The sequence below is a fragment of the Corvus kubaryi genome, unplaced genomic scaffold, assembly GCF_017639235.1.
Source record: "Corvus kubaryi isolate FWS band 111438036 unplaced genomic scaffold, C.kubaryi_AGA036_p1.0 split3-73, whole genome shotgun sequence".
In the NCBI taxonomy this organism is placed as follows: Eukaryota; Metazoa; Chordata; class Aves; order Passeriformes; family Corvidae; genus Corvus; species Corvus kubaryi.
In genome coordinates, this window is record NW_024582091.1 from 14285298 (window position 1) to 14309377 (window position 24080).

The 24080-nt window shown below is 37.0% G+C and overlaps 1 protein-coding gene across 2 annotated transcripts in view; it reads right to left on the reverse strand.

Moving 5' to 3' along the window:
* The window catches only part of IBTK (inhibitor of Bruton tyrosine kinase), a 57701-nt gene that overhangs the window by 9269 nt on the left and 24352 nt on the right, over nucleotides 1-24080 (reverse strand). Inside the window, exons 12-26 of one of the 2 annotated variants that reach the window (XM_042016696.1) lie at nucleotides 22885-23478; nucleotides 20792-20878; nucleotides 19798-19880; nucleotides 19658-19695; nucleotides 17796-17889; nucleotides 17307-17408; nucleotides 16448-16565; nucleotides 14691-14751; nucleotides 13863-13990; nucleotides 12297-12409; nucleotides 11534-11682; nucleotides 11171-11334; nucleotides 9932-10024; nucleotides 8645-8800; nucleotides 3507-3659 (exon numbers count right to left, since the gene is read on the reverse strand). In XM_042016696.1, coding sequence (XP_041872630.1) covers nucleotides 3507-3659; nucleotides 8645-8800; nucleotides 9932-10024; nucleotides 11171-11334; nucleotides 11534-11682; nucleotides 12297-12409; nucleotides 13863-13990; nucleotides 14691-14751; nucleotides 16448-16565; nucleotides 17307-17408; nucleotides 17796-17889; nucleotides 19658-19695; nucleotides 19798-19880; nucleotides 20792-20878; nucleotides 22885-23478 — 2133 coding nt within the window. Of the gene's footprint in view, nucleotides 1-3506; nucleotides 3660-8644; nucleotides 8804-9931; nucleotides 10025-11170; nucleotides 11335-11533; nucleotides 11683-12296; nucleotides 12410-13862; nucleotides 13991-14690; nucleotides 14752-16447; nucleotides 16566-17306; nucleotides 17409-17795; nucleotides 17890-19657; nucleotides 19696-19797; nucleotides 19881-20791; nucleotides 20879-22884; nucleotides 23479-24080 lie in introns of both variants that reach the window. The other variant, XM_042016695.1, reaches the window with a different exon arrangement.

Sequence of the window (24080 nt, forward strand, 5' to 3'; positions counted from 1 at the left end):
AGAAGAATGCTTACATCACCATCCAAAATACCCTCATCCAGAGACCTAAGAAAATTGTCAGTTTAATTAGTGCACAGTTTATACAAAGGAGAAAGACAAAGCAGGAACATTAAGCCATGCAACTATCTTCAGTGTCCCATCACCAAGTCTGACATCAACAGGTGAGGATTGCTTATGCTCAAAGCTTGTGTAATTTCCTTCCCTTAAAAGGGAAGGGGTAAGGGTGTGGATAATCAATCTTCACAGAAATAGCCCTTGAATGCCACAGGTAAAAATCAGAGCCCACTGTGACAGAACTGTACAGTCACAAAATTAAATTACATCAAACTAGAAACTCAACTCCTAAGTTTCAGATGGAGGAACTAGTCACCTAGGCTCTTTACACCTAATAGACAGAAATAAGCATCTTCAGACACAATTCAAAAACAACCTGAAATAGCTTTGGAGGGGGCCTTCTTTTCAAAGTCATGGTAGTCAATTTAGCCACCCACTAGGCTTCCACTAGCTTAATGTATCATCTTCAGACAGTTAATGTATTAGACTTGGATTCAGCTCAAATAATCCACTTTGAGAGCGTGCAGACTGGCCAGATTGCGCAGACAAGACAGAGCAATGCAAAAGGAAAAGAAATTACTTTATGAAGATTACAGAGTTGTTGTGACAAAGCTAAGAATAGCATCCAGTGCAAATTCTCTTATCATCAGCCCTTGGCATCTCCCATATGATGCAAAGTTTTATTATTGTGCTAGCAACAAAATGAACAATACCTGTTCCTCTGCAGATTTGTGTTTCATGTCCCCACACCTCCACTCACTACAGTAACTTCAGCTCTGTCACTCTGTTCCTGAAGAATGCCTCCCCATCACATACACTCCAAATGCCTCCTACCTCTCTCCTCAGACACTATCCCACACATAATGTTCCTACATTTCTACCGTCATTTTGTTTTTTATCTAGCAGCAAAACATGTACTACTTCTGTCCTAGGGAAACACCAGTTTTTATACAAGCTGAACAACCAAAAGCAAGGCCCAGCAGAACCTCCTTCTCCCCACAGAGGAGTCAGTTATTGGAGGAGAAGGGAACAGGAGTTCATAAGAAAAACAGCCAGATAAGGACACAGCTCCCTGTGCACCAACAGCTCTGCAAACTTCTCCCTCAGCACAGCTGTGTAAACTTGAGTCAGGCTGCTCTAAAGTTGAGTTGTAAGAAGAGTAGTGTGAAGGATTACAGAAGCTCCCCCTCTTTACTCAAGAGCTACATTTAAGCTCAGTCTGTCAGGCCTTTCTTGAGCTATGCTGCAGCTATAGCCAAGCCCAGCTTTGCTGTTCCTGAGCCTGACTTGACTTGCAGGTTTGATGTCAACCTTGCCTGATCCCAATGCACCTGTCTGTGCTCAGACTGTGGCTCATCCTGGTTTCTGTCACAGAGCCTGTCCTGCTCACCTCCCTCTGGCACACCCAGCCAGTCCTGCTGTCACACTTGGCTTCCCTAAAACTGTGGGTCAGCTGGCCTGCAGCGCTTCCAGATAGTAGGTGGGAAACTCTGTAAGATTTTCAGGCTCTCTGTTTTGTAAATATATTTGAAATGGCTAATGTTCAAAGTTACTGATGATAGGGGGAAGAGATGCAGGTGGGTGGGCAGCTCAGACATACAGACCTTCAGGAATAAGGCTGAGATTTCTTTCCTCACCTTAGCCAGTTATTTTAACCCAAAACAGCGATTTTATTGGAGGTAGCAAGAGGATGCTAAAACGTTTTGACCAAAGAGCGATATTGTCTAATAACTAGAGATATAATTCACACATGCCTTATTTTTGTCCTTAGAACTGCAGTCCCACAGTAATTATAATACACAGAGATAACCAGCACATCAATGTTTCTATAACCCCTCTTAATCCATTAAAAACTGCACCTAAACAATTAAAGTCATCTTATAAGAAAACTTAGATGAGGAAATGCCAGAACTGTGTTTGAATAAACTGATTTTAATCTACTCTGTGGTTACAAACAAATACTCCTTAGCAAAATGTTTCATGAATGCCATATCTGAATGCTCATGAATACCTAATTTCTACAGAGGTTAGAAAATACCGTTTTATCATTTTATATATACATACATATGCAAACATACAGACATATTTTGTTTGGAGCCTGAAGTTTTATACATATATATATATATACACACACGCACACATCCATCTATATGGATACAAACACTTTGAACCTGAAACACAGTCTTTAAGCTTCCTATTCATGTACTGGTTTGGCACAGCCTGGTTTTGGGTAGCAGGGAGCCACTGAGATGGCTCCTGTGAGGAAGCTGCTGGAAGCTTCCCACCATGCCCGGCAGGGTCAGTGGCTGATGGCTCTGAAGATGGACATGCTGCTGGCCAAAACTTGGCCAATGAGAGAGGTTGGTAACGCCTCTGTGATGACATATTTAAGAAGAAAATCAAAATAAAGTTACAAGATTTTGAGTTCTAGCCAGAGAAGAGGAGGAGGTGAGAACATGTGAGGGAAAACAACATGGAGACACCGAGGTCAGTGAAGAAGGAGGGGGAGGAGGTGCTCCAGGCACCAGAGCTGAGGTTCCTCTGCAGGCCGTGGTGCCGACCGTGGTGAAGCCGCTGTGCCCCTGCAGCCCGTGGGGATCCACGGGGGATGCAGAGATCCACCCGCAGCCCGTGGGGGAGGTGCCCGTGCCGGAGCGGGTGGATGCCTGGAGGAGGCTGTGATCCCGTGGGAGACCCGCTGGAGAGAGAGGGCCCTGCTTCCAGGCGGGAGCAGCCTGGCCTTGGAGGGCTGCGCCCCGTGGGAAGAGAGAGCCCCGGCGCAGCAGTTCGGGAGGGCTGCGGGCCCGTGGGAGGGGCTCACGCTGCAGCAGGGGCGGTGGGGCTGCTGCTCCTGAGAGCGGGCCCACGCCGGGGAAGTTCAGGAGAACTGTCTCCCGTGGGAGGGAGCCACGGCCTCACAGGGGAAGACTCCTCTCCCGGAGGAGCAGCGGGAGGAAATCTCGGGGATGGACTGACCAAAAACCCCCAGGCCGTGTCTCCCTGCGCTGTCGGTGGGAAGGAGGGAGGGGCTGGGGGGGGAAGGTGTTCTAAGGGCTTATTTTACTTCTCATTATGCTCCTCTGATTCTGTTAGCAATAAATTCACTTCACAACTTAAGTTGAACCTGTTTCACCCTTGTTGTCTCCCGGTTCTTGTCTCACTCATGAAACGTTCATGAATTTTTTTTTCTTTTTCCCTCCTCTGCCCAGCTGTGGCAGGGGAGGGTCAGTGAGTGGCTCTGGTGGGTACCTGGTGCTGGGCCAGCTTCAAACCACAACACTATTCTTAGAAGTATTTCATTCATAAAATGTTATTAAGAGAATCATCAGAAGAATGCTTACAGGAATCTTTTTTAAATGACAATTTTATTCTTTCTTATTTCAGCAGAATTTAGCAGGTCATTGCACTTCTTGTATAATGGCTGACCAACTAGAAAAAAATGTATTCTTTACCTTGTGGTGTTTCGGACTGATGACTCCTCAGATCCTTTATATCCACATCTTTTAATGCCAGTACCAGGTGAATTATTCACACTCATACATTTTTCTTCTTCCATTACAAGATCACGGAATGACTTTGGCAAGGCAGAATGTAATGAAGATGACCTTTTTAAAAACAAAAATGAAACAAAACCAATGCACTTCATACTTGCACTTTTCAAGACTCCGTATTATTCCATGATTCAGATAGCAAAGAGGCCTTTCTACTTACTAAAAATACATCATTGCTTAGGTTTTGTATACCACCATTATCCTGCTAGACCCTATTTGCTAAAATAAGTCATTCTGGGTCATATAGGTAAAGAACAGAAAAAAAAAATATCTGTGAGAACAGAGGAAGCCAGTAGTTTTGAAATTTCATTAGAACTGAAAAAAAGAAATCAAACCCAAAACCCCATCCTTCCACCTATTCCCCCCACCTCATCCTCTTAAAAAGAAATTTTTTTCATAGATGTCTTGTCTTAGACAAGCTGTACCTTTTCTAATAGTATTAGTCCTTGAAAAGTATTTTCATAAATCACACAATGCTCCAGGTACTGTTGATCTAATACTGGCAGTTTACCATAATGAAAGTCAAGTATAGCTGATCTTTTCTTCCCAAGATACTGAATGAGTTACTCATACCTGCTGGAGGCTCTAAAATCCCTTAATCCACACTGAAGTTCAATAAAACTGATATCCTTCATTTTCTTTTACTTGTCCAAGCATAAGTTACTGAATTAGAGCCTGCATATTATCTTTCAAAAATAAACCATTATGAAAACATAGCAATTTAGCATCTTAGGTATTATGAACACTTTCCAAACTCAAAGCCTTTTTATTTTCAGAATTCAAGGCAGTTACCACTAGTCCTCCTTTTACCCATCAAGGCTTTGGATTTAGTTCTTCATATATTTGCTTACATTTAACCTTACTAAGCATAGCAGACCCATTTATTGCAAAATGCACAAAATACATTCTGAAAGAACAGCTCTGCTTATTATCTACCCAAGGAAACAAGAGACCATCAATAAACACAACTGAAGTAAAACAAGCTCATTATACAATGCCAATTGTGCAGCTGCCATAAGAAGAGCAGGATCTGAAGTCAAAGACTTTCAAACTACATCTAGGTGGGACACAATTTAAGATAACAAATATGAAGGAATTTTTAAAGTGCAACATTGTATCTGAAATGTTACAACAAAAGCATCTGAAACCTATGTATGATGTCTGATGTTAGACCACCCTGGCTTCAGTTTGGATCTTTTTTTTTTATTTAAATATTGGATAAGCAGCACAGAAGACATAGAAAGTAGAATGGGAACCTCCAGATACAGGGGCTCAGAGTCATTTTGCATATCTTCTATTTCAACCATCAGCTGGCACACAGAAGTTCAGGCAAGTGTTTGACCAGACCTTCCCCAAACCTATTACACCAAGTAGGCAAACAGTCCATGGGATCTGCTGTCATAGAAACTTCTCCTGCTAGTAACATTTTAAGTAGCCTACCCATTTCCATGAAAATTCTGTACTGCAATCAGATCCACTTGCAACAGAGAATCAAAAATAAACCAAAATCCAACCCACAAACTCCAAAACAACATCTGCAAAAAAATCTGCTTTGTCATTCCCAGTTTGTGAACCTATCCAAATCAATTATTTGTGGCTTAAAATGGTTTGTCTGAAAACTGGTACAAAATCTTCCTAACATGTAACAGCTCTAAATTTCAGCTTGTCCTGTCTGATACACTGTCATTTTTATCTAATTTGCACAATTAGAAAAACTAATTTAAACTTTTTTTCTAAAGTGGAATATAACTAAATTTCTCTAAGCTATAACTGCAAACCATCAAAGCATGAAGTTCCAAAACACCTCCTGATGTTAAATATAAACTGGAATACCATCAAACTGACAGCCTAGACATTAAGATACACAGTTGTTAATTCTCAACAGACACTTCAAATTTCTTCATGCCTCTGGTCTTGAAAAGCCATAGACTGTCTCCTGAGCGTAAAAAGGGCCCAAAACAGCAACACTCCAACTCCCTTGATCAAAGTAGGTTTGAAGAACTAATGAAGTCAACATGCAGTTAACTTTTGGCATTTTTTCAAAGTATTACCAATGTGATATTTTATTTTTCCCTTCTAATTTTCACTTTTGCTCAAAGGAGGAAACATAGGTTCAGTTTCCCCAAAAACTATGAAACTGGAGGTTTCTCTTGGTGGAAAAGGTAGGGCATTGTGTACGACAGACTCTGTCTTTCAGTCAACCAAAAAAAAGAGCCAGAAGGTCCCACACCCTTCTGGCAAGTGCGCCTACTGCACATCCAAGTTGAATATCTGATTTCACTGGAACACAAGTTCTATGGCTTTGACTATTTTGCATGTGTGGAAAGCTCAATTGACTGCCAAATGCACTTAATAGTCCACTGTGAATTTACAGACTAACTCTGCAAATATAATATTAGAGTAGATGAGTAACACAACTATTCTACCTTACACACAAAAATACTTTGAACAACTAGCAGGGGCAATCAAATAATTGATGGCTTGCCTAAAGCAGCATAAAGTTTATTCAATAAATGCTCTCTTCCAGCAGCTAGGCCTAATTTTAAAAATTCATATAGTTCCCACTGGTTCTTTGCTTGAACTCTTGAGCTACCGGCATTTTCCAGATCGGCAGCCAGAGGAACGCAGGAGAGGAACGTGTGGAATCACGCATGGTGACCACATGAGCATTAGATTGGATTCCATCCTCCTGAAATATACCCTAGCCTTTCCACCTAAGATGGTTTGTGTAACACAGTAGGCCCAGCTCCTTCCAAAAACTGTTTAATCAGAACCTTAAGAGCACAATATATTTTTTGGAGACATTTATCTAGGGATATTCAAAAATCAGTCCTTATTTGCTTTTTAAAAGCAAGGAACAATCCATAGGCAGTCTGTAGTTTAAGTAACACCCAACTGAATTAAAAAGAAAGAATTATCTATCAGATAAAGAATTATCTATCAGAGAGTACATGAATAGTATGAATAAGTCAAACTATTCAGGCAGGACCTGCTTTTCTTAAAGCTACGCTGCCTGGACCTGACCAACTGGTTGTCCTGCACATGCCATGTTACAGCACCAAGGATGATCTGCTCCATGAGCCTCCCTGGAGCTGAGGTGAGGCTGACAGGCCTGTAGTTCCCCACATTCTCCTTCCAGTCCTTTAGATGGGTGTCATATTGGCTCAATTCCACTCACCTGGGCCCTCTCCATTTGACCAGGGCTGCTAGTATGATTTAAAGTGTCTCAGTGATCACCTTCACCAGCTCCCTCTGTACCCTTGGGTCAATCCCATCCAGCTCCATGGACTTGTGTGTGTTTAAGTGGTGTAGCACATCACTGACCATTTCCCCTTGGATGCCCCCCTATGGGGGCTTCATTCCAGCCCATGGGGCTGGGTACCTGGAGAATGACTGATCTTACTGTTAAAGACTGGAGCAAAGAAGCCATCACATGCCTCGGATTTCCTCCATACTTTGTCACTACACCTGATAAAAGGACGGAGATTCTCCTTCACCCTCATTTTATTTCTGTAACAATTTTGTTTTTATTTTTTAGGAATTTTATATTTCATTGTCTTTATGGACAATTAAACATTAGTAGTAAGATTAAGAACAGTGGGTGGAGTATTATTTTTTTTAATATAATAAAGGATAGAATAACTCAGTGTTTGCTGTGCTCATCAACATGTGATTCAACCATCAGTTTCTCCTAGCAAATTTTAAGCCTCAGAACTGTAGCAGCCCTGTGACACCTCCATTAGCTAAGGCAAATAACTAAATGTGCTGCTTGCCCTGCAGAATTGCCTGTGTAAAGCAGGTACCATGTTCTTCAAAGCACTAGAGAGGACCAGTTTTAAGGATACAGATTCATCCACTCACTAGACTTCAGAAGATGAATCTTGCAAACCTTGTTTCTCCCTGTGTCAAGGTCTCAACTATAGTTCAGAGATCAGGAAGTCTGAATCCTTAAGTGCAAACCAACTCATTGTATTTCCTCTTTAAAATAAAGTTGTGGGCTTTGCCCAGTATTACATAAGAATAAATTTAAGGGATTGGGGGAGTAAATGAGACCCTAAATTTTAGTATTAGGTGTATATGGATGAAAATAAATTGAAAAGACAGATTATCTTAAAAGTGACTGTGATAGGTAAAACCTTTGCCCACTGAGGTACAACCAAGTAAGCTACAGAGAGACGAGACTGACAGTTCTTCTAGAGTAACAGTACAAAAGTTATCTGCAATAAAAGTCTAGACCTTCTTGAATAGGGAAAACTGGAGAAATGGCCAACATTTACTTCACACTTAGAGCATGCAAATAGGTATTCATCATGTAATAATTAAACCCATTAAATTTACATAGCTGGAAACTTAACATTTTTGGTTTATGCTTTTATCCAATACCAACAGTAAAAGTGAAGAACAAAGCATGACTTGGGCTAACACCTTATTACATTTGTTATAAATCTAGTTCACTGAACAGATAATAAACTATTTTTGTATTCAATACCATGATATTAACTCAAACTCTTAAATTGTGTGTAATCAGCATTCAAACTCATTTTAAACCCCTATGCATCCTTCCATCATAAAAATTTTTAGAAGCATACAATGCTTCCTCCATCTCTGAGACACCTAGATAACTTTGTTATCTCTAATTTTGGTCAATTCTGCTCTAGTCCAAACTCATTCCAGACTTTCCCCCAGGAAGGGCTAACATTTTTCTTTATGTTTTTGACAGAGGAAAAGACACTATTCATAATGGTTTCCAATAACTTCTTCCTGACTAAGTTTCAGAGCTTGTTCTCAAGCTGCTTCTTCTATGATTTACATGGGCCCCATCTGCAAATATGACATTGTACACAGGAAAGCACCAGATGGGATGCAGTCTTCTGACTCAGAGCAAAATTTCAAAGAACTGTTAAACTGCAACCACTGCATTTCCCTACCTGCTTTGAATTTCTAGATTACTTCTAAATGTAGATACAAATAGTTCAGTCTGCCTATTCAATTTAATAACCCTCCAAAGAAAAAGAATTTATATTTGGTTTATAACATACCATGCATTCCCTAGTTTCGCAACTTTTGTAGGTGGAGGTGGTGTCGTTACTAGAGTGGTAGGCTCTGGGCTGCTAGCTACTGATCCATTATCTTTTGCTGCCAGGGCAATCATTTTCCTTTGCTTCTGAGAAAGCTTGATTCCATGAGACACCATTCTGCTGTCAATGGACATTGCAAAAAAAGATGTAAGATCATTGTCCTTTGAGATCATTCATCTTTAATCCTGCAAATTAAACTGAGAAATACTTCTTTCTTAGGCCAAAATACTTTGTTTAGAGTGCCAAAAGGCAAGGAGGGGAGGGCTCAGATGGCTGGGAAGCAAAAAGAAGATCAATTAATATCAAGCGCGACAGAAAGAAAAGCATCATAGAAGTATTCTTCACATTGACATCTGTAAATGAGAACATGCAGAGTAGGAATCAAGTCTCCAAAAGAGGACTACCATCAGAGGAAGACTATTTTCTAACCTTGTGATTTTTTAGACTGTCAAGCTTAGCTCCCTTAAACCCAAAATATTCATACATAAAAAAATGTATACAACAACATACAGCCATTTCTTCTATCTGTAATAATTTTCTTTTCTACACTATTTGGATTCTTCAGTCCTGGCTGTTTTGTTTACAGCTTCTGAATTTATCTAGCAAGCAAGCTTTTACCAGGTTCCATGAGTACTTTCCTAACCATCCTTTTTAAGAATGCCAGACCTCAAAGGTCATGAGAGTCACCTCCAGTTCTCTTCTATATATCGCTTAAAAAAAAAAACTTAAAAAATACTAGGTTTAATACACTGCCTCATAAGAAAGCATATTTATCTTCCTGAGTCTTTTGGGATGCTTCTACAAGAAGGAACCATCCCTGCTTCTGTCTGAAGAATTGTCAACATCAAGACACAGGTGCTGGGATATGACAGAGAATGTGAGACAAGAAACAAACTTCTCAAATACAGTACTCATTCACAAGTAATTTCCAAAGTCCTAGGAACAAGAATTAATTCTTTCTGGTTGGAAATAGAAAGGCTCAGCAGAGCAGGCCAGTTATTTAAGATACTAGCTCACTTGCTCTTTTGCAGTAGTTGACAAAACAAGGCTAGAGTAAAATAAAGGGATACATTTTGTATGCTCAAAGAAAAACAACATAATGAACTCAAGTAAACAAAGCTGTTCAAAACCAAACAGGACAACTTTTCTCCTGCTTTTTTTAAACTCTGAATGGCCTAAACCACTAAGTAAATTCATAACAACCTAGCCTATCACACTTTTTTTTATAGATTTTGGTTTTTTACCAACCCTGAATTTGCCTTTGGCATGGTTCCACATCTTTGCATATTTTCTTCAATTTCCATGATGGTTCTCAGATCCATAGCAGGAGGGCTGGCAGGGCTAAATGAAAAATAAAAAGTTACCTTGCAAGGCACTGATTTTCACTCACATTCCACAGTTCCAGCCTTCACTGAAATCCTCTAAATCATACATAAGACTGGTAACTGGTTGTGTAATTTATGTCTGTTTCCTCAATTATGGCAAACCTCAAATAAAATGTTTCTGACAAAACTTTTATAAATATATACATACTTAAGAGCACACTATAAAAATACTTTCAAGACTCATTATACTATGAAACAAAAAGATGTGAACTATGATTACTTTAAAAGAATTAGATACCTAAAACTATGATTACTTCAAAAAAATTAGATAGCTAAATAAGGATACTTATTTAGTAGTCAAATGCTCATGCTAAGTTAAAGAGGCACTCCTCGCAGCTCTGTCCTAAAGGCTGAATTAGATCTCTCTTTGAAGAACAGTATTAAAATTATTTCACATGATAAACAGAACAGTTTTTGCAGTCAGAGCACTACATAAACATCAGTAACATTCTCAAAATGCAGGAATCAGTCTCTTTTCCGTAAATGACCTAATTTTAAACTTCCACAGAAATGAGCATGAATTAAATCTAGACATTCCCAAGCTCTACATAAAACTATAAATTAAACTGTGTGTACTTAAAGGTACCTGTAAACTAAGATGTGTTACAACTTGATTCAAGGACAGGCATTGAAATAAACTATAAGCAGCACTTCTCCATTTCTCCCTACAGATAAAAAATAATACTCCATTTTTTTATTAATGTACTAGTTAAACCTGTGGTGTTGATTTTTACAGCCGTTTAAGTCTAAAGGTCTAAAAAAATCTCAAAGTACAATGGAGCTTCTAATGGCTTCAAGCATGGTCTGATTCTACAAAAAACTCTCAAGTATTTTACAAAGTATTAACCAAGCAGGTGTTCTAAAAACAGGTATTAGAACTACAGACTAGTAGCAATAAAAAAAAAAAGAATAATATATAGAGCATTGCTTTTCTCAATGAATAATTACAACATGTACCCCTTTTATTAAACTAGCAAAATCTTGAGTTCACACGTCAAGTAATGTACGATCATTTTGAAGAGCAGATGGCTTTTTAGTCTGAATAGAACATTATTAGCTTTCACTACCAAGTGTAGAACAGTGATTTTAAGTATTACTGCACCTGAAACTGGTTGCTACCCAATTGGGAGAGCTTGCAGAGTTGTGTCTGGCACTGGGAATGGACTGTGGAACAGACTGCGTCAATGCTGATGCTCCCTTGTATGACTTCATCTCCTTGTTAGGTTGAGTGGGTTTCATACCCTGACTGCATACTTTGTCCTTCATCTAAAAATCAGGCAGAAAATTGTTGAATAAATGCTACAAACACTAATTTTTATTTCCTTAATCAAATAAACAGTAACTCCCTAAAGTTGTCTACTCCATCGTAAGTACAACAGCTTCACAGAAAGACTCTAAAATACAAACTCTGCTTTTGATGGACTAGATAAACACAAACAAAAAAATTGCTAAGAAGAAATCAAACCTCAGTCCTCTCGGGATGAAATCCTTTTGTGAAGTCAGGGGACTGCAAGTCTCTGGGACTACCCAATCCTGCGTAACTACCTTCAGAGTCAGATGTTAAGAGTTCTGGAAGTGATTCTATTGAGTTAGCTTTATCCAGTTTTACTGAGCCTAGAAATAAGAAAAGAGAGTAGAACTATTAAATCATGAGAGCCAGACTAAATAATGCTTAACAAACACAAAAATTATTCATTCCATACGATGAATATAAAACAACCAGAAGTTTACCCAGTCCAGAATATTAGACTGTAATAAGTATAGGCAAATTTTAGACCATCTTAAATCTTTTTTTCAAATAATATTACTCCCAGTTTTCTTCCTGTCTTACAATATACAAATAAAAACACTTTTTCTTTAAAGCCTTCTACCATCTTTTCAATAAAAAGTGGCTAATTTATTCTTTATATTCCAGAAAAAAAAACCAAACCCACAATGCATTAATAGAAATTTTCCACTTACTAAAACCACTCGAGAAAATGTCCATTATCTTTATTTGATAAAATGCATGCTTTCATGTCAACTTTGGGCACAAACTTCCTATGACAAACATCCTTTAAAAAAACTCTTAATCTTAAGAATTCACTATTTACATTCAACTATAGTGTTCACTAGAAAAGAAATAATCTTTGTAATATTTCCTTCTGGAAATACAGAAATTGCATTGCATTGCATATTACACTTTATGTTCTGATTTTATACCTGAAAGGAATCTCTTTCCCACTGACCTGTAGAGGCTGGACTCTGAATAACATCCGATAGATTATATCCTCCAGAGCTGTCAGACCGTTTTCGTGGCTTCTTTTTTGCCTTAGTTTTTGCTTTTTTGAAAAGGGCTTCCCTAACAGGAAAAAAAAAAAAACCAAACAAAAAAAACCCCAAATGCATTAAAGCCAAAGAAACTGAGCTTCAGAACTACCCATGTCAATGTCACGTTTTTCAGTCAGCAGCAGCAGTTATAGTTCAGCAGTAGTAGCTGATCTCACCAGCTGGCACTAGCTGCTTGCTTCTGCTCTGCTTATGCACTGGCACAACCATTTCATAAATGATTTTGGGGGAAAGAAGAATCCAGGAGGAAAAGAAAAAAACTCTTTCCAATCTAGATCTAGTCTCTGGACTATTATATTGCACACAGACTTCTGCTGAGACAGTGGAAGATGCAGCTGCTGCACAGGCTGGCACTGCCACCTAGGTCAGATTAAACCTGCTACACATCTCAGCAACTGACATAAAGCAAATTACAGACAAGTCTCCACTTTTTTTCTCTTTTCACTTCTCCTAAATTACCAAAGTTTAATAAATGCCAGAGTTGGTCTCATTTTTCCCCAACATGAACACTGCCGTTGTGATACTACTAATTTTACAATAAAGCACATATAGGGTGATGTTACCTAAATGTCATGTGATCCTATATATGCTATTAGGAAGAGTAAACTCAGAAAAAAGGCATCTTTCATTTTAACAACACTACTAGGAATTCAGAATTATATGAATTGAAGCTACAGTGTGCTATTTCAAAGCTTTCTAAGCTGCTTTTTGTGAAGTAACTACTATGTAACTACTTAATCATTCCTGCAGCACTACCCTACAGTGCTTGGGGTGGTTATTTTTCAATCCTTGGACTGCCCAATTCCCTAGCAGCTACCACCCAGCCTTGAAAAACACTGAAAAGCTTGAAGTCTAATACAAAATAGTCTCTCAGTTCCCTTGATCTACTAGTTCTTACCTATACCAGTTCACTTAGTGCAACTTTCCCTGACACAAGTGCTCAGAACAATACACAATACTGCAGGTGAGGTTTCTTCTGAATGTTGTATCCCACTATTTGGAAGCCTTTTACCAAGTCATCCTATCATACTTCAAAGCTCTGTATTTCACTTCACAATTCTGTTAATATCAAGAAATGTAGATTATCACAATTTTTTCAAACAGACCTATAGTACATTCAAGTATGTTTTTTCTTTTTTGATTTCTCATAATTCAGTGAAGTTCAGTGAACTCCACAGTTAGTCCCACACATACAAAGATAGTCTCATTACATGCACAACTCCCAAATATTGTTGTGAATGCTTATTTTGCAACCTTTCCTCACACGCTACTTATAAATTGAAAGTGCTCTGCTGCAGTTTTTCAACATTTTCAAATATTAAGGAAACTGAGAACGGTCTTTGAAAGCTCCATTTCTTAATATTTCAATTCTGAACTTAAAGGCAGTCAGGCACCAATGCAAATGAGGATTAATACCACACACAGTTCATCTAGTTAAACATATTGATGCAAAAACAGATACTTACTGAGAATTTTGTTCTGTATTCATTTCTTCCCTTAAAAAGACAAAGTTCTCTCCATTTTCAGGCTCAAAACAACTTATGTCAGGTCCATCTGGATATGGAGTAATTACTCTCCTGACCATAGCTGGAATCTGTAGTTGTAAAAGCCATTACATTAAGTTTCTCTTAAGCTGCATGCTAGCAAATTTATGTAAGAGGACCAAAATCAATCATCATTTAAAACACTTTCACAGATCAGGTAATTAACTACTTAACAAGCTTATAAACTTAAGTTGTATCTTTAAGCAAAATAGGAGAAATATTTTAAGTGACAGACTCAAAATGCCTATGTTTCATCCATCTATAACTTATGTCAAAAAATGCTCCAAGATTTTGCAAACATTTATCTTAAAGAATACTGGACTATAATGTATCTTGGCTTTCACCCTTTAGCATTACAGGTCAATTTTTGCATTATTCTTCTTACTGATTTTAACATCTATACAATCACCCTGAACTTTTCAGCTTTCTTCTCCTTTCTTCTAAGTATGGGATGCTCTTTTCCACAGGTTTTGCTAATGCTGTTCCATGCAACAATTGTTAATTACAGAATATTAATATGTTTAATGTGTATAATTGATTAATTAAAAAGACGCAACACTGTTGCAGCAGTAGCTCGCGAATAACGAAATACGAGCTTCTTGAGAGTGATAATAGCAGCAGCCAACTTTGTCTTTTGAATCAGATGTTCCACGCTTAGCCTGTCACCTACAGACTCTGCAGGTATGTGTTTATCACTCATCTATTCTCATTTTACACTTAATCAGTTTACACTCAAGTTGTACAACTTACCATTTTCCTGTAATAAACAGAAAGATCCTTCACAACTTCATCACTTAAGACATCCAGAGTCCTAAAAAAAAAAATTATCTTTATTTTTAAAAACCAAATTCATCTTAGCAGCTTATTAAAAAAATTACATTAATGAAAAATTCAAATGAACGTTTTGGATGAATCTCACCTACAGATATTATCAACTATTCATGGTGGTCAGAGTCTAAAGGAAGACACTGAGCACAAAATATGAACTAATCAATGCCTTTGTTGTAAGGCAAGATTAAATACACAAACTTTCCACCTACCTTTACCTAAGGTCACAGCCAATACAGACCTATACAGTTAAGTTACCAGAACTGGTCATTGCTTTACCTATTTCTGCATACTGTCAAGTCTTCCTGGCATGTATCTAAATACTCCAAGTCTATATAAATTCTCCATAAAACTCAAACACAACACACAACACAGACATTTATGACAAAAAATAATACTAGAGCAACAAACTTGACTCAACAGAACTCTCTTGTCCACGTGAGCAGTTCTCCTTACACAAAGCTGTCAGGACTAAGTTCTGTCTCAGGTGTCTCAAATTATAAGTCTTTCTACCCAACACTAACAGAAGATAATTCATATTAGCAATTTCTGCTAGATAGACTGTAGATACAGTCTTAATCACAGTAAGAATGTTGCATGTTCTTTCTAGGCTTAAGATGAAACAAATCTAGATTCCAAGTAATATTTAAGGCAATGTTATTAGATTTTTACTCTTCTCTCCAAAAATCAAAGGTTATAATGCTTGTATTTTATAAAGATATGAAGAGGGAAATTGCTTGAAATTCACTTGTATCTGTGATGCAAGTGAAGCCACTGAGTGACATGGCAATGAAATTCTGGCATTCTGAACTGTTTCAGATCTCTAAAAACTTCTATAAGTGAAAAGAAGTCTGACAAAAAGGACAGAGAGGACTAACAATAGAGATTTTTTTTTCTTTGGCTGGGTTTTTTTGTGTTTTTTTTTTTTTTAAGGTTTTGCTAGAAAAGAACTTCAATCAGTGCTGATAAGGTTTGCTCTGAGAAGGTGACATGTACTTAGGAAGCAACCTGAAGGCCTGTCCAAAAGCATCAAGAGAAGGAAGGCCAGAGCACACCTTCAGCTTCTCAGAACTTTAGAGGAATCACTGTGGAAAGCAAGGATAATAAATGAATTTGTTCAGCTCTCACTGCAGACACTAAAGCAAAAAGACTACCAGATGGCAAGCCCATCCTCTTTAGAAAAGGCAGCAGCTATATAATAAACCTATTTAAAATGAATCAAATATGTATCATAATAATCATGTTTAAAAAACCCCCCACCCAAACAAGCAATCCCAAAACAAACAAAAAACCCACACAATAATCACCATGCCCCCCCAAAAAACCTCCAAATGGAGGTGGGAACCCTTCCCCCCTCCCCAGCAGTTTTATGCATCTTCAAAAACACTTTTAAAACCCTGAAAAAGGCTAGGCCTAATGTTAAAGCCACTGAATTCAAGAGAGGCTCTTCATGCCAGACTGTAACATATGGTTTTGTACTATAGAACTGGTACACTATGTACAGATATTTAACTAGTTTCTCTCGCCCTAACTGGCAAAAATGAGCCTACCTCTAACCTAGCAGCATTCAGTGGCATTTTAACATTAAACTGTCCATATTAGTTCTTCCAATCCTTTTGCTTTTTTGGGATATTTAAGTTTTACAACCAATACATGAACACATTTGCATTCCTGCTTACCTTGCTTCAAGCAAAGCTGCCATATTGAGTCCTATGAACTGCAAGCAGGACAATTTTAGCTGTTCAGCATTATACATTGCTGAGAACTCCAACAGCTCAGCAGCATTCTTTAAGGTAACTGCAGAAACAAAACACAACACACTACATTAGATAATTGGCTGTAGTATCAAGCGGCTGTTTTAAGACATTGTACAGCATGAGCTAGTTATTGAAACATCATATACTAGCCCATTCCTAGAAAAAATGCTAACACAAATGGCCTAAACTATAGGAAACTCCATGTAACTTTGTAGCAGCTTGTATGCAATGGCTGCTTCACAGAACTAAAAAGCTCTATCTACAAACAGATCAGTTTCAAAATATTAAAACCCAGCAGTCCAAAATAAAAGGGAAAAATAAATTTAAAAATAGTGAGTTTCGAGTACAGCATAAACAGTTGTTAAACTTCCAAATGTTCCAGAAAGAAAAAATAAGTGGAGTGAAAGAGGAGAGAGGGAACACTAAATACAAGGACAGAAATAGAAAGAGAATTCATTTAATCCTATTTTAAAGAAAAGAAACTTTAATTCAATGAAATAAAGGTTTCATAGGGGTCTGGGGGTGGTTAGATTTCTTTTTTTTTTTTACTTTTTTTTTATTAAAGAGCATGAGCTGAAGATGATGCATAAGGAATGGAAGATTATACTAACCTAGAATATTGCTCAGACTAAAGAAGTAACTACTAGCAGACATGCAATGAACATCAAAACATAATCAGCTGAAAGGAAGATACACAAATTCTGTGCCACAAAAGGCAAGAACATCTAAAAATACAATTTTTTAATCTCTAACCCTTTAAATTACAAGTGGAAGAACTCACGTTTTTCTGCAATGGCTACTTCACAGATTTCTTTGAGTCTGGATATCAGAAGTTGGTCTGCTACCACAAGAACGTTACATATGAATTCCACATTTTGAGAATCTGGAAAACAAAGCATCATGTAAAACACTGTGGGCAAATCAAAAGCAACTATAACATATACAGCTTCAATGAGCTTTTATCAAAGCGCAATTATAGCGGCTTCACAAATTCAGATGGGGTTTTAACAGCAGAAGGAATAGCTTAGAAGAGCACCAACCGTCAACTTTTTGAAGCAACAGAAGGAAGGAAAAGGAAAACTGCAGTTTGACAAACTAAAGAATAGGTAAAACAAGGCCTGGGGTACTGCTATCACCTCAAACCCTGAAGCAAAAATCAAGAATTTTGATTTTTTACATATAACTTCAACACAAGCATGTTAAGTTTTGAATTTCTATTTTAAAAATACAAAAATTGCAAGAGCTACACTTGAAAATATATTAATGGCACCTTTTATGGCAAGAGCTTCATCTGTATACAGGTAATCCACAATTATCTGTAGTATGTCAGAATGGATGGGCATTTCCAGAGCTGAACAGGTAGCCTAAATAGACAAAGTATATTAAAAAAAAAAGAAAAGAAAAAGAAGAAAGAGTAAAAGAAGCTGACTACTTGGAATAAAATACAAAATTAAGACAGTAATTATATTAAGAAAATGACTCAGATCGAGGGTCACGTTTTTGAAGTTAAACAATTACTTAAGCATTTGTACAAAATCTGTCCAAGTTTCTCAATTAAGAATTGATTGCAGCAGAGCAATTAAAATCTGTTCTGAATAAATACCCATGAAACAGTTTCATGTTTGATCACTTTGATCATCTACTCTAACAATCCTCCTTGATTATATTCCTTTACCCACAACTGTCTAAAAGTAGAACTACAGGAACCCTCCATGCAAGTACTGAATTGCTTTCCTTCCAAGGTTGAAAGATCTAAAGAAATCACAAGTTCCCAAATAACAATAATATTGAAGTAGTCATTATTGTTAATGCCTCTGAAAATAAGGTCCCCATCGAGCCCTCCATTTGAAGAACCACCTTAACCATTAGGGTAAAGCCCTTATAAGAGCAAACATTAGCCATTAAACCACGTAACTGTCACTCACTATTTGTGTTTATGCAATATCACTGCTTAACAACTTTGGTTTACTTCAGGTGGCACTCAAGTAAAGCTTCATACTAAAATATTTATTTTGCTTTAGAACATACTACTGGTATTGACACATTTTACTTCTAAAGTTTAAAATCCTCTTACAGACATTAATATTTTTATATAACATCTATAGCCCTTGCTTCATAAAATATTTACTTATTAGTTTAGGTTGATTTAGATTTACTTACAAATTAATAGGTAACTTAAGAAGTACATACTACTGATACAGAAATCCATTACAGTAATGGACACTCTACACTTAAAAAAACCCCCTTGAATAAATAATTTCTCTCACAGTGTTTCAAATATGTTTTCTCAGGGATGACTTAGGAAAAGGCAGCACAGTTAACCTAGAGGACAGGTAAAGCTCTGTTTTACAGCAGAAAAGAACTGCCAGTACTTCACCAGGTTCTTAATGGATTGCCAGAAAGCAAAGAAATTCGAGGAACTCCTGCATACTGCTTTAATTTTCAGTCTCAGAAAAATGCTTCTCCACTTATACCTTCGTCTCTTTCCATAAACACTATCAATAGTACTCAGGTAGTTAAACAGAGTATTTAGTGAAATTACAATGTCCAGGAACAACCAGGACATTGAAACACAGCTAGCAAATAGGAACCAAGACAAATTAAAGATCTACAACTTTTGAAAGAGCAGTTGGTGACTAAATAGAATAGTCCCTGATATCCCGTTTCATTTAACAGCAAAAGTCAGCTGGAATTCTATACATTGACTCTGGATCCTGCTGTCTCTTGCATATGACAAGCTATTCCAAACTGCATACTATTTAAACTGTACGATCTTTTACAGAAAGAAAATGAAAATTCATCCAAAGTAGTTTCCCATAAGAACAGTCCAGTCAGTGTTTTTATAAATCCATTAACTAGTTCAAACTAAACCCCAAAAAGAAAAGCAGTAAGTTCCTCCCATATACAGCATTACATTTATTACTCTTATTTAATATACAATCTCAATAGTACAAATAGAGTAACCAAAAAATGTGGCTTGTGGGTTTTTTTTCTTGCAAACAGAATCCAAGAATCCGGCCCTTCCTTTTCCCTAGTATTTAGGATATGTTATTATAGGAAAAACTGAAAAGCTGTCACTTACTTGATGCAAAAAAAAAACCATACCACCACACATGGTTTTGGCAAACTTACCTCAATCCATGAGCTGCTTAACATGCTGTGAAAATAATCTGTAAAGAAAGGCATTTCAGTTCAAGATGCAATAAAATGACAGTTAAAAAAGACAATATGACTTATGTTACATAAATATATATAAAAATACACACACATACCAAGTCTTGCACAAAGTACACACTTATGACATGGGAATTCCTTTCCATCTAAAGATTTCAGGGTCACATCGCAGAGGTATGAACTAGAAGATATTTAATAGCATCAGAACTGTGACTATTCAGAAGATCTGTAAGTTGTAAACTCTACAAATAAATGTTTCCTTTAGCAAGTTAGGATTTATCCTTTGAAATAAAACACACCTGAACTTTAATAATACCACAGAACATGAACCTAAAAGTACCGGCACAATACTTTCCAGGGAGAATTTTTTTGTCCAAATTTGAGCTTTAAAAATTCCATCTGAAATATTTCCTTCAAAACACAACAAATTACTGTTTCAAAACTGCTAAATAAATTAATTATGGCTAATTTTAGCCAATCTTAAATGGTCTATGTTAAGTTACCTATTTTTTCACTATCAGGAGGTACCATAGGCCTTGATGATGCATTTTAAGAATGAAGCAACCCAAATTCTGTGAAAAAGCTACTTTCATGCAATGTTGCTTTTATTATATAAATAGACTATTCAAGATTTTGGGTATAAGTAACTTGACCACATCAATGGAATTAAAAAAAACCCATCACTTTGCTAAAAGCAGATTAGAAAACACACTATGCATTTGCTTATTTCCAAGCCATATAGTCTTATTGTCACAACAAGCAGATTTACAGAAGCGAAATTGCTTTTGACTGGACTACCCATAACATTTCTTCTGGCATTAGCATTCTATTACAGTTAATCCATAGAACACATTAAGGTGCAGTAAAAAGAAACAAAGACATACCACACATAATCTATCCCCAATTACTAATTTACAGATCAAGTCTATAAACATCTATGGGGAACTGCCAAATCTGAGTTACTGTGATAAAGAGAACTGAACACCAAAAGTTAAAATGCAGCTGGATCAACCTTAGTCCACACTTAATAGGCAAAGTGATGACATAAGAGAAAGATGGTGAGGTAGGGGAAACTTGATTAAAAAAAATTACCATTTCTTCTGATTTAACTTTGGTTTATTCCCATTCTTCTTGTTGACAACGTTAATTTTTCCATTTTCTAATCTGACTCCATCCAACCTGCAAATTATTAACATTAGTAATAAGCAATACAATTAGTATACAGTTCAAACCATTAAGAGCAGTTTCACAAAGTAATAGTACTTCAGTGGGCTCATACTGTGAATACAAAAATGCATCATCATACAAAAATAGAAAGGGACAGTTGTTATTTGAAAAGTCTTCAAGGCAGATGCAAAATGTAACTGACATTCTTTCCATATCTTAGATATGTGACACTGAACCGTGCCATAAATCAAATCCCTCCTGATGGGAGAGAATTTTCTAAAAGTCCTTGCAAGGAGTTTCAAAGATAAACCAAGACTTTTCCTTGAGTTTCAATGCTGCCGGATAGTTGTTTATTAAGTCTTATCAGAAGAACAGAGCCACTAGCGTGGCCCAGATACAGCACAGAGCACAGAAAGCAGGAGAGAAGTCTCTAATTATCAAGATTTACACAGCCTTTTAAAGATAATTTAACCAATAGTTACTAAAAACGTACATTATTTTCACTTTCCTACCAATTATTCAGTAACATGGGCAGGACCTGCGGAATTCTCTATCCAATCATTCCAAACTACTTTTACTGCAGAACATGGAGTAGGAGAAGAAGGAGAAGAAGGTTTAGAGAACAACAACAATCCTCCATTTTGATATTTTTTACTCTTATCTATTTACTACAAAGAGAAGCCCAAAACCTCTAAATTTTTCACCCTGTGACAATCTTACACAGTAGTCTATCACCTAATTCACACCACTGTATTTTCTAGTTCTTGTCTGACTGTTGGTAATTTTTTCCAAGGTTGAAAGTTAAAACAGTTTTGTTCAGGGGGGTAAGAACCCTTAAAAACAGGCAGAGAAATATTCTTGGCACTCTGTGTTCCTACAATATGTATTTATTATCTTAGATGAAACCTATACTGTATAGTTAAGGGCAAAGTTCAGTACTACAGGGTCAAAAATCTAGAAGTAAAAATATATAGCGCTACCAGTCAGTAAAGTGAGCAAAGACTGTGGCTGGGAAGAGATGCAAGTTTAAGCACAGGCTTTTTTAGCATCCTAATTCATCAAGAAGGCTTCTGAATGGGATGGTAAAGACACAGGAGTGCTGCTGGTGGATTACAAAGTAATACACCTTTAAAGGCAAAATACTTTACCATGGAAATATTACTTAGGAACTCAGTTTTAGCAGCAGCTTCGCATCTTGGCTGTGCATGCAAGAAGTACAGTGAAGAAAACTGCCCTGAATAAGCTCATTCCCCTCTTTTGAAAGGACAAAAGCACAAAAAAAAACCCCAAACTGATTAATGCAGTTCTACAGAGACATGTGATCTCAATTCCATTTGCTTCACCATGTAATATAAAAATTACATCAGTTGAACAAGAATTTAACTTTGCTGTTTTATACTAAACATGTATGCTGTCTGTGAAAAAACTGCTAGACTACAGACCACAGGACAGAAATTAATCAACCCAAAACTCAGTTTGATCAGCTATCTCCAACTAACAAGTACTGATGTTTTTGACAGCCTTTATGGAAAGTCAGATGATTTGAATCAGATATCAAATCCCACAGACCCTATGCCTTAAAAGATACTGTCATGGTTTAACTCAGCTGACTGAAGACCACTCACTCACTCACTCTCCCCTCACCACCCACCAGTGGGATGGGGGAGAGAATTCAGGAAAAAAATAGTAAAATTTGTGGGTTGAGATAGACAGTTTTAATAGGGCAGAAAAATAATGAAAAATAATAATAATGCTAACAGAATAAGCATACACAAAACAAGTGATGCACAAACAGTGATGGAATAGCTCACCATCCACCAACCTGAAACTCCTATATGCACTGGAATTAAGCCCAGCCAGTTCCCAAGTAGTATGCCCTTACCATCTCCCTCTAGTTTCTATTCTAACATTAGTATCCTAATTTCCATTATTGCCATAACAACTAAAGTTAGATCAGCTTACATAAAAACACTCCATGGAGAGCTTGTCAAAATGTAAGTGCACTTCCCTTCACCTACCTTCCACTTAAATTGCTGAGTCCAAACTTCTTTGCTGCACTTTGCAACATTTTAATGAGGTTAGCTTCTTCACCAGCTTTGCCTTTTTTAGATTTGCTCTTCTGTTTTTCATTTATAACTTGCACTTGATTATTTCTATAAATCTCAAATGCAGACTTTCCATTAACATTTTCATCAAAACTCATTTTTCTCAGATTAGAAATTAAAGTATCTTGACATTCATCTGATTTTTCTTTATATGGGATTTTTGGCTTGTAACCATGAGTCAAAAGATCACAAGTATCAGTGTATATGAACTGCAGAAGGTAGCCAAACAGATCTGGATGGACTTTCTCAATTACATAAAGATCACATCCAACAGCATCTTCATCTTTACGGTAGATGTCTGGAGTGTCTAGCTGGTTGTCACTGGAGACAAAGAGCTTCTTGAAGAAGTCGGAGCGTACAGCCAAGATGTATTTATGCACAGGGTACATTCTTGTGCCAATCTGAAAAGTTACATCATGGATGCTGTCCATTTCATCTGTTTCATCTAAGAGTTTGCCAAAATCCATTCCAAAACTTGATAGTGACACACTTGGAATTTCATACAGACTAGAACAAAATGAAATCCATAATCAAACACCATTTACAAGCTTCATAACATTTTACATAGTATGTTTAATGAAGAGGATGATGCTGTTACAGTTTGGTTTCTTTGTGTTTTTTCTTACATTGCTGCACTGCTCAACATTTCTTGTCCTGTTCTTTACAAAAACAACTAATAATATGATATTAAGGCAATTAAACTACACAAATAAGACCTGTCTAGCTTCAGAATATCAAATATAGTATTTGCCTTTATACTGTACCAGTATTATCAGAACTATCTTATCTTCATCTCATTTTTCCAACATGAAAACACAGAAATGTTTGCTGTATTTCGTGTTACAAACTGAAGCAACAAGGAAAAAAAGCTAGTGTTTAGCTATTTATCACATAAACAGCTGGAAACTATTATGAGAGCATAAGAAACATGATCCAGTATTCTATTTATTTATTTTACTTTACACATTTCTTTCCAAACAAACAAAAATTCACTTGTCACTTTTATTTAAAAGCTGATTGGTGATTACTGAAGAGGTGAATTTCTACAGTATTTAGAACTCAGAGTGTGTTAGGAAATACATGGCAAATGCTTGCCTTAAACACTTCAG